This window comes from Mytilus galloprovincialis, unplaced genomic scaffold, assembly GCF_965363235.1.
Source record: "Mytilus galloprovincialis unplaced genomic scaffold, xbMytGall1.hap1.1 HAP1_SCAFFOLD_37, whole genome shotgun sequence".
NCBI lineage: Eukaryota > Metazoa > Mollusca > Bivalvia > Mytilida > Mytilidae > Mytilus > Mytilus galloprovincialis.
Genome location: NW_027467986.1, coordinates 42,934 through 55,299, shown reverse-complemented (window position 1 = coordinate 55,299; position 12,366 = coordinate 42,934). Strand labels below are relative to the sequence as shown.

At 33.7% G+C, this 12,366-nt stretch overlaps 1 protein-coding gene across 1 annotated transcript in view; it reads left to right on the top strand.

Moving 5' to 3' along the window:
- LOC143059884 (uncharacterized) overlaps window positions 1-8,528 on the top strand; it is a 43,830-nt gene extending 35,302 nt beyond the window's left edge. The window contains exon 7 of the mRNA XM_076233464.1: window positions 2,675-8,528. Within this exon, the coding sequence (XP_076089579.1) occupies window positions 2,675-2,790 (116 nt within the window). The 3' untranslated portion in view covers window positions 2,791-8,528. The remainder of the gene's footprint in view (window positions 1-2,674) is intronic.
- Window positions 8,529-12,366: the final 3,838 nt, after the last annotated feature.

The following is a 12,366-nucleotide window of genomic DNA, read 5'->3' as shown; positions in this document are numbered from 1 at the left end:
GGATTACCTACCCATTCGCATTGTTGAGGGAAAAGGATTTTCAAAACTTATGTCGATAATAGCTCCAGAATTTAAAATTCCGTCTAGAAATACTATAAAATCCAGAATAGAAAAGTCATATAGTGACAAAAAAGAGAGTTTGATTAAAGAGTTAAATCTCATTGACAGCGTATCCCTTACTTCTGATACATGGACATCGAATGCTACAAAAAGCTTTTTAACAGTCCAGAACATCACGTTGACAAAGACTGGAATTTACAGTCAAATGTGCTTGTTACTCGTGAAATGCCTGAACGCCATACAGGCGAAAATCTTGCTGAACGACTGAAATCTACAATTTCAGAGTTTGAATTGGACGGTAAAATTGTGAGTTCTGTACATGACAATGCTAGGAACATGAATTGTGCATCAGAGAAATGTGACTTTGACGATATGAGATGCTTTGGTCATACCATTCAGCTTTGCATTAAACCATGCTTGGAAATACCCGCTATTGCCAAACTTACTTCACGTGCTCGTAAGTTAGTGGGACATTTCAAGCATTCAACTACAATAACTGCAGAAATGAGGAAAAGACAAAAGTTGTTCGGACTAAGACAGAACGAACTTATACAAGACGTAGTTACGAGATGGAATTCGACTCAGCTAATGATTGAACGCCTATGTGAACAACGCAGAGTTATTACGGATGTAATGCTAGATACAACTGTTACTAAGAAATGTGACACACATATGCTTCTCAAAGATCATGAGTGGGATTATCTGGTTGAAATTTCCGCAGTATTGAAGCAAATGTCTCATGTTACAACATACATGTGTCTGGAAAAGGACGTATCAGCCTCTGTAATGCTTCCTATTGTCAACGGACTCTTAAAAAAACACCTAAAAAACTCTGAAGAGGATAGTGCTCTTGCGCATAAAATGAAAGCAAGTATTTCAGAAGAACTCATCACCTGCTTTAAACCGTATGACATTGAAACTGCATCTACACAGCATGCTTTAGCGTCCTTACTTGATCCGAGGCATAGAACACTTAACTTTTTCTCCCCAGAACAAAAAAAAGTCGCCATTGAAATGTTAGAGTCCAAGTTAGACGATGTGCCATTAAAGCCCGCAGTTAAAACGTCATAAAAAAACCTTGGAACTGAAGTTGACAAGCAACCAGCCAAGAAACAAAGAGTCCAACGATCTTTGGACTTTCTTTTGTTTGACACCGACGAAGATACGTCCTTTCAAGATGAATCGGAAATGTCCTTATACATCAAGGAGCGTGCTGTGCAAGATTCAAACCCACTCGAGTGGTGGAAAGAAAATAATTGTAAATTCCCCAGACTCTTTGTGTTAGCTAGACAATATTTAAGTATTCCTGCTACCTCTGTTCCGTCAGAACGAATCTTTTCATGCGCGGGTCTCATTGTTACTAAACTGAGAAATCGACTATCTTCCTCTGTGATCGACCAGATAATATTCCTGAATAAAAACTATGTACCCGAGGAAAAATGTGAATAACTCTTCTTTCGTTCTTTCTAAATGTACATACTTATAAATTTGTTTTTTTTGTAATTTATTACATATTGAAATCCTAATTGTGTTAGTGTTTGCATTATTGTGTTATAATACCCTGGGATAAATGTCAATTTATTGTATCATAAAACCAGTCATTCGTGAAGTACTTTGTATAAGACTTTGAACATCAACGTAACTACCGGTTAACCGGTTAATCGGTCGAACGATTATTCGGTTAACCGGTTAGGCATAATTGTTCAATTTGACAACACTACTTAATATGAAGATTTTGTTTGAGAAATGAAATACACGTAATTGTAAATACTAAGATTGGTGAGATCAAAGAGTATCATAGAAAATAAGTGAATTTTTACAGATCTGAGCTAGGACTTAAGGGTTCAGAGCTAAAAGGGGCTAAAACGGACTTCTCTTTTTTTTTCATGAAATTTTTATTTTTCATCTTATTTTCATTTTGATTTTTTCATTGTTTTCCTTATGAACTTCTGCACTGATAGAGTCTCGAAGGATTTAACGTAGCTTGTACCGTTTCCGAGCTATTTGGGGCCAAAGTGGTGCTCAATCCCAAAAAACAAACTTTTTTATTTCTCGTCCAATTTCAAAGGTTTTTTTTTTCTTTAGAGTCCTTATGAAATTTCCAACAGAGAATTTTAGCTAGGACTTGCAGTTTTTCCAACCTATTAAGGGCCAAAGTGGTGCTTTTTAGTACTAATGAAATTTCTGTGTCCAGCAAATTACTGTGTCAAACATATTATTGTGTCCACTTTAGAAGTGTGTCAACACTTGTCGATCATTGCGGTCATATCATGGTGCACTCGGCCAAGCTCTTTATTCTTGTATGTCGTTCATGAATTCAAAAATGCTTCATCCAATTGAACTGAAATTTTAAAATTAGGCTGGAATTGGTAATGTCTGGTTACCTTTTTTTTTCCAATTTTGCGATGTGTCCAGAGTTATGGGACTTTGATTTTTAAAAAAATGCCATATTTCTTGAATGTCGTACAGTAACTCAAAAATGCTTCATCTGATTAATCCGAAAATTTTAAAGAGAAAAGATTCCTGCATGGGATGATATAGTTTTTTGACAGAGAGTTTTATTCCAAAGTACAGAAATTTTGCTCTAAAAGTTGGGTAATTTTTGTTTTTATAGAAATCTACCGCAGAATTTTTCACTTCATGACGCAATTTCACGCCTACCAATCTCTCTCATTCACCACCAAATGTGATGCAAAGAAATTAATGAGAGAGACATCCGGAGCTGAATGAGAGAGATACATTTTAGATCAATTAGAGGTAAGTGTGTAAATTAAAACCTCTTACTCAAATTGTTTTAAAAATCAGAGAATGCTATTCTGTGGCAAATTCATTTCTCTATACTATCACGTGAAATGACTGTTTCAAGTTTCAGTTATACATCAAAACCTGAAATCGTCTTTCTGGAGACCTTAATTATCATGTTTACCTGAATCAGTCGACATTGCAAAAGCAATGCGGTGTCTGCCTTTTTGATTTTTCTCTATTTTCGGTATAACTTTACCATTTGCATCTCAATTTGTAAAAATAGAGGAAGAATACCTGGAGTGTTTTTTATAATATGGTTTTATTTTTCCAATGGTGTATATGATCAGTATTTTCAAATTTGCTCATTGATAAAGGTAACTTTTGCATGAATGGTGACTTGGCTTAGAACGGCATAGGCATGAATAAAAAACGGTCATAATACAAGACACAAATTCACTGTGGTCACCTCAAGTTTTTCAACAGGGTATCAAGCTCTGAATGACCCCGACAAGATTTAAAAAAAATATATATCGAACAGTATAACACATTAGTTTGTCACAACATCAACAAACATACAAAATAGAACTACTAAATGTACCCATGGCCAATATTTTCCTGCCTTTGAACTGGTGCATATGCATGCGAGGGGTTAGACAGATGTGGCCTTTGGAAAAATAAATCCATACTATAAAAATTCGTTAAGGTTCCATGGAATCAGTGATAACATGTAACTCTTAATTTGTTGATCTTCAAAAACTGTCCTGAAGAAAAATGTTCCCCACCTCATAATACTTAATAAGAGTCTCTGATGACGGAAAGATTTACAACAGACTGTACCAGAATGTAAATTGACAAAAAATAAGTCTTATTATCAATCAATTTTGGAAAAATCTATATTGTTGTTAAATTTTGATAAAAACACTGTACTTTTATCACTAAAAGCTTTGGTACTAGTTTCAGTTAGTTTCATGAAGGTTTGATATAAATATTGATAATTAAAAACTTTAACAATACACTACCCTTTAATGTGAAATGCAAAAAAAAAAAAATTAAAAAAAAAAACAAACCTAAGTCCATTTATCAGTACATTGTGGAAAAATAGATAAATATTTTTAGGTACAATTTCTTGATCATAAAGGTGCCTCGATCCAATTTAGAAGGAATTCCAAAGAGACATGCCGATAAAGTAAACGATGTTTAAAGAACTTTAACTACAGACTGAACCTAAATGTAAAGTGCAAAAAACTTATTCCAATTACCAGTGAAATTCAGAAAGAAAATCTTTTTTTTTTTCTCAAAATTTAGTTTTGAAACATGCTATATCTCTTGATCATGAAGAAGCTGCTATCCAAGTTTCAAATGATTTGATTAAGATTTGATGAAGTCATTGATGTTTGAAATTTTTTTTAACCATAGCGTGTACAAAATATGATGTGCAACATACTGTCCATTTGCCAATAAAATTCAGAAAAAATAATAAAACTTTTTTTTCTCTCAAAATATTGTTATAGATAGTGCCTCCTCAACATAAAGTCACTGTCTAAATTTCAAATGATTTCATAATGATTTGATTAAGTTATTAATGTTTAAAGGAATTTAAACACAGGGTGTACCAGATGTTGATCATCACAACGCCGACGACGACGACGAAATTAAGGAGCGCTACGTCTCGCCTTCATGACTTTTGTTGCAGGCGGGACGGACAAAAATTGCTCTTGGTAATCTTCCTCTATTTTGATAAATTACATGAAAATGGTAACTTTATTATCAGAAAATAGAGAAAATCAAAAAGGCAGACATCGCATTGCTTTCGCAATGTCGACTGAACCAGGTAAACATGATAATTAAGGTCCCCAGAAAGACAATTTCAGGTTTTGATGAATAACTGAAACTTGAAACAGTCATTTCACATGATAATTGTCGAACACTTTGATATAAGCATAAAGAAATTTATTGTCCTCTCATGCACCACCACTTTTCTCCTGCATCACCACTAGTTCTCATGCATCACCACTAACTTCAAAGAATGATTGAGAGAAAACGGATAGAGTCTGACACTTGATATGACATGGTAGTGATACCTTGCTGGTAAACTTTCTACAACAGTGAAATTGGTAAGATAAGATTAGATTAACATTGATTTCTGGACAATTGTTTGACTTTTTTTCTTGTATTTCCATTGACATGTTTGTAGGAGAAAACGTCTTACGTTGTCAGTTTTGTGTTTACATGCAAGCAATGAATACCAACGTATAGAGAAATGAATTTGCCACAGAATAGCATTCTCTGATTTTTAAAACAAATTGAATAAGGGGTCTTAATTTACGTACTTACCTCTAATTGATCTAAAATTTATCTCTCTCATTCAGCACCGGGTGTCTCTCTCATTAATTTCTTTGCATCACATTTGGTGGTGAATGAGAGAGATTGGTAGGCGTGAATTTGGGAACACTCTATTTTTCCCAAAAATATTTCATACTTTAAAATTATATGACTGAAAAGAGGAAACTTCGAGGCATCCTATGATATATTTTTCTTTAAATTTAGTTGAATATTTAGTTCAAAAATATATAATGAAAAGTTCAGTTTTTGAACCCCAAAAATTTGATGTAAATTTCCGTTAGTGGGGTCACGTCAGTAAAACTAAAATCACACTGTAAATATTCTCACCTGCATAAATTTTATATGGTTACAAAGCCAATATTAAGAGCTTTATCCAGGTTAAATTTCATAATAGTAGTGTGGAATTTAACAGGTAAACTAACCAGTTAAAGTTACGCAATTTTCTTGATTTCTAGTATTCCGCCGCTCGTTAATCATCGATAACTTCAATTGTTTATTGGAAGGTTTCTTGACATTTTTACGACCTCTTTTCACAAGAAAACTACCCCTCATGCCTTTATTATTTTTCTAAAATTAGGATTTTATTGTTATGCGAAAGAAAATTTAATCTTGCAAATCAGTAATAAATCAGCTTCCCTGCATAATTTTTAGAATAATTTTATGATGAGTAAATCAAAAGTTATAGGTGAAAGTTTGAGACACGACGTAGAAAATTTACTGTTGTATCATAGAAATACTGAGAGATTCAAATCCCAATCGTTTTATATTGATCCCAGTTAAAATCAAATACTTAAAATATGCAGAATCCACATAGAGCCACAGATTAAAATGTCTTTAACAATTTTAAATAAAATGTAAAACAGTCAATAAATTTTAAACATGACTTAAAATGAAAACAAATTCATGCAATGAGAGAAATAGAAGGAAACATAATGAATATAGAATCAATATAAACATGCTCATATCAAATAAGAAATATAAATTACTTAAAATAATTATCAGCCATCATTGAACTTACGTACTATGGGGTTCATGGAAGTAGGAAATTTAATTTCAATGTTACAATAGACATATAATTTACATTTAAATATATTAAGTTCAAATCTGTATTTTGCCTTAAACGCATGAAACTACTTACAAGATTTACAGATCCAATACGTTTGTTTGGGCACACATTTCAGATGGACACATTTGCAGATGGTGCCACTCTAGACAGCAATCACATGCCAGAGTTTCCTTAACACCAAGTTTTTGTTTACAAGCAAAACAATCCCATTCATGATGCTCCTTATTCTGAATCATCAATTCTTTTAACAATAACCAGCCATCGTCAGTTAAGATGTTTGCGTATTCTTAGTGTGTTTGGCATTTTCATCTAAAATTTTGTAGGATACATGTCCATATAGTCACTAAACATCAGGCTAGTCTATCAATTGAATGATTTTATATTTCGACATAATGATTTTTTTGGGTCAAAGTCAATGCACCATTCACGGGATTTATTCCAAGACCGAAATTTGGAAATTCGTATACGTTTCATCTATATGGCAGTTCGTACTAGGAGCCCTGGGACTCGCCGTATGAATTGTTCGTACGGAGAGCCACTTGCATGAAAAAATTGACATGAATTCGAGTAATCAGTAAATCTGAACATAGATAATAAATCTATGATCTGACGGTTTTTTTTATGATTTTACTGTTTCTTGTAACATCAACGAGAACTTACAATCTCCACGTAGGACATACCAAGTACGCTTTTGCTGTGTTTTTTTTACAATAATTGTGCAGTATATAGTCAAATTTAATAAAAAAAAAAATGAAAACCAAAATAAGACAACAAAAACTTTTAAAATGTCTGACCTGTAACGTATCCTTTCTGGGGGTGTTGTTGTTCTGTAAATTCCTCCACTGGCTGGAGAAACACTGCATAAAATTTGGCAACTATCTATTAAAATCTAAAACTGAGAATGTAGGGCAAGCAGGATGATCCCTACTAGAGTCTCATTTAATACCAAAATGTCTATAGTTCACAGAATATGATCATCTTAGTTCACTTAAAATGGATGTTCAGTATTTTGCTACGGGTAACGTGAAGTGCATAGCAAAGTCCTCTACTGATTTCTTCAGGGGTGTTAATTACGGTGTCCTTTAGGAGTCATTATATGTAACACGCTTGTTGTTTAAATGCGTATGAATTTTTGACATTTCAATTTTCATTTTTGCGTCCGATGACCCTAAAAATCCATAAATGTAATGTACACTTCATTAGATTTAAACAAATATATTGCGAGCCTTCTTTTGAACTGCATGATTTTGAATTTTGTTTCTCTTACCCCTTTTGGGTCAATTCCAAGGATTCTGAAACGGGGATTACATATGAAGAAAGCCTTCTCATTTTCCTAGTAATTTTTAGCAATACCATTTTTTTAGAACACGACAAAAGTCTTAACTGGTTTATTTTTCAGATCTCAAAAATATATTTTCTTTTAAATTTTACATGTTACTATCCATTGAAAATGGACAGTCATATAGGATACTTAAAAATACTTTGTCGTCGCCGTTGTCTGGACAAATTAGTTTTTTTTTCAAGAATCTGAATGACACCCCCCCCACCTCCTCCTTCTTTCCGGCACTTTTAATCTTAAAAAAAGATAAATGAAAATATAACAACAGCAAATAAGCAAATAAATCAAATAAATAAAAACAAAACGAAAAAACAAAATCTAAGCAAAATACAACAAAAAACAAACACACAGTGCCCAGTCCCCTTTCTTTGCTTTCAAAGTAAGTAAGTCCCTTATAGAACTGAAATTTAAAAAAAATGATTTACTATAGAAATGAAAGATTGTTTGAGATGTGTTGTATTAACTTCGATATTTTTTTGGTAGGGGTGTGCCATTTTTGCCTCAAAAAACGTACCCATTTTAATATAACATTCACTGAAATTCAGTACCTATAGTTATATAAATATTTAAGAAAGAATGACCTATACTTATATACAATATTTAAAATATGACGTCAAAACGTTATTGCAGATCAAACCAGGAGACAAATTTCCGGGGTTCATTTGGGAACTTATTTGAAAGGTGAACTTTCAAATGAATTGATTAAATTTAATATAATAATTGACCATTAATAATGTAAGATTCTCAATAGCATATTTATATATCAAACTCTGACCCTGTAAACTTGATTGTTGTTTTTCGTTTATTTTTTCTATGTATTTCATGTTTTAGATAGTATTATGTATTTGTATTTGTTTTGTTATCTTGTGATTATCATTGGACTATAATTGTCTATGTTCTTTATGTTGTGAACTTGTTTGTTTTGCGTTGACCCTCTTTTGGGTGTATGATGCAATAAAATTATTCTTATTCTTATTCTTATTCTTATATGATATGAAGATCATACCCCAAATCAATATACAGTTATCCAACGTAAATGCATTATTTATCCCGTAACAATAATAATACTGTGACCTATAGACATGGTGTCAGAGTCAATCTATCACAGTCAGATGATTTATCCTGTAACAATAATGATACCTTGACCAATAGAAATGGCGTCAGAGTCAATCTATCACAGTCAGATGATTTATCCTGTACCACTAGTGATACTGTGGCCAAAAGACATAGTGTCAGAATCAATCTATCACAGTCAGATGATTTATCCTATAACAATAATGATACTGTGACCTGTAGACATAGTGTCAGAATCAATCTATCACAGTCCGATGATTTATCCTGTAACAATAGTGATACCTTGACCAAAAGAAATGGTGTCAGAGTCAATCTATCACAGTCAGATGATTTATCCCGTAATAATAATGACACTGTGACCTATAGACATGGTGTCAGAGTCGATCTATCAGTCAGATTATTTATCCCGTAACAATAATGATACTGTGACCTATATACATGGTGTCAGAGTCAATCTATCACAGTCAGATGATTTATCCTATAACAATAATGATACCTTGACCAATAGAAATGGCGTCAGAGTAAATATGTCACAGTCAGATGATTTATCCTGTACCACTAGTGGTACTTTGGCCAATAGACATAGTGTCAGAGTCAATCTATCACAGTCAGATTATTTATCCCGTAACAATAATGATACTGTGACCTATAGACATGGTGTCAGAGTCAATCTATCACAGTCAGATGATTTATCCTGTAACAATAATGATAATGTGACCTATAGACATAGTGTCAGAATCAATCTATCACAGTCAGATGATTTATCCTATAACAATAATGATACTGTGACCTGTAGACATAGTGTCAGAATCAATCTATCACAGTCCGATGATTTATCCTGTAACAATAGTGATACCTTGACCAAAAGAAATGGTGTCAGAGTCAATCTATCACAGTCAGATGATTTATCCCGTAATAATAATGACACTGTGACCTATAGACATGGTGTCAGAGTCGATCTATCAGTCAGATTATTTATCCCGTAACAATAATGATACTGTGACCTATAGACATGGTGTCAGAGTCAATCTATCACAGTCAGATGATTTATCCTATAACAATAATGATACCTTGACCAATAGAAATGGCGTCAGAGTAAATATGTCACAGTCAGATGATTTATCCTGTACCACTAGTGGTACTTTGGCCAATAGACATAGTGTCAGAGTCAATCTATCACAGTCAGATGATTTATCCCGTAACAATAATGACACTGTGACCTATAAACATGGTGTCAGAGTCAATCTATCACTGTCAGATGATTTATCCCGTAATAATAATCATACTGTGACCTATAGACATTGTGTCAGAGTCAATCTATCACAGTCAGATTATTTATCCCGTAACAATAATGATACTCTGACCTATGGACATGGTGTCAGAGTCAATCTATCACAGTCAGATGATTTATCCTGTAACAATAATGATACCTTGACCAATAGAAATGGCGTCAGAGTAAATCTATCACAGTCAGATGATTTATCCTGTACCTCTAGTTGTACTGTGGCCAATAGACACAGTGTCAGAGTCAATCTATCACAGTCATATGATTTATCTTGTAACAATAATGATACTGTCACCTATAGACATGATGTCAGAAACAATCTATCACAGTCAGATGATTTATCCTATAACAATAATGATACTGTGACGTATAGACATAGTATCAGAGTCCATCTATCACAGTCAGATGATTTATCCTGTAACAAAAATGGTACTGTGGCCTATAGACGTGGTGTCTGAGTCAATCTATCACTGTCAGTTGATTTATCCCGTAATAATAATGATACTGTGACCTATAGACATGGTTTCAGAGTGAATCTATCACAGTCAGATTATTTATCGCGTAACAATAATGATACTGTGACCAATAGACATGGTGTTAGAGTCAATCTATCACAGTTAGATGATTTATCCTGTAACAATAATGATACCTTGACCAATAGAAATGGCGTCAGAGTAAATCTATCACAGTCAGATGATTTATCCTGTACCACTAGTTGTACTGTGGCCAATAGACATAGTGTCAGAGTCAATCTATCACAGTCAGATGATTTATCCCGTAACAATAATGATACTGTGACCTATAAACATGGTGTCAGAGTCAATCTATCACTGTCAGATAATTTATCCCGTAATAATAATCATACTGTGACCTATAGACATTGTGTCAGAGTCAATCTATCACAGTCAGATTATTTATCCCGTAACAATAATGATACTCTGACCTATGGACATGGTGTCAGAGTCAATCTATCACAGTCAGATGATTTATCCTGTAACAATAATGATACCTTGACCAATAGAAATGGCGTCAGAGTAAATCTATCACAGTCAGATGATTTATCCTGTACCACTAGTTGTACTGTGGCCAATAGACACAGTGTCAGAGTCAATCTATCACAGTCATATGATTTATCTTGTAACAATAATGATACTGTCACCTATAGACATGATGTCAGAAACAATCTATCACAGCCAGATGATTTATCCTATAACAATAATGATACTGTGACCAATAGAAATGGTGTCAGAGTCAATCTATCACAGTCAGATGATTTATCCCGTAATAATAACGATACTGTGACCTATAGACATGGTGTCAGAGTCAATCTATCACAGTCAGATAATTTATCCCGTAACAATAATGATACTGTGACCTATAGACATGGTGTCAGAGTCAATCTATCACAGTCAGATGATTTATCCTGTAACAATAATGATAATGTGACCTATAGACATAGTGTCAGAATCAATCTATCACAGTCAGATGATTTATCCTATAACAATAATGATACTGTGACCTGTAGACATATTGTCAGAATCAATCTATCACAGTCCGATGATTTATCCTGTAACAATAGTGATACCTTGACCAAAAGAAATGGTGTCAGAGTCAATCTATCACAGTCAGATGATTTATCCCGTAATAATAATGACACTGTGACCTATAGACATGGTGTCAGAGTCGATCTATCAGTCAGATTATTTATCCCGTAACAATAATGATACTGTGACCTATAGACATGGTGTCAGAGTCAATCTATCACAGTCAGATGATTTATCCTATAACAATAATGATACCTTGACCAATAGAAATGGCGTCAGAGTAAATATGTCACAGTCAGATGATTTATCCTGTACCACTAGTGGTACTTTGGCCAATAGACATAGTGTCAGAGTCAATCTATCACAGTCAGATGATTTATCCTGTAACAATAATGATAATGTGACCTATAGACATAGTGTCAGAATCAATCTATCACAGTCAGATGATTTATCCTATAACAATAATGATACTGTGACCTGTAGACATATTGTCAGAATCAATCTATCACAGTCCGATGATTTATCCTGTAACAATAGTGATACCTTGACCAAAAGAAATGGTGTCAGAGTCAATCTATCACAGTCAGATGATTTATCCCGTAATAATAATGACACTGTGACCTATAGACATGGTGTCAGAGTCGATCTATCAGTCAGATTATTTATCCCGTAACAATAATGATACTGTGACCTATAGACATGGTGTCAGAGTCAATCTATCACAGTCAGATGATTTATCCTATAACAATAATGATACCTTGACCAATAGAAATGGCGTCAGAGTAAATATGTCACAGTCAGATGATTTATCCTGTACCACTAGTGGTACTTTGGCCAATAGACATAGTGTCAGAGTCAATCTATCACAGTCAGATGATTTATCCCGTAACAATAATGATACTGTGACCTA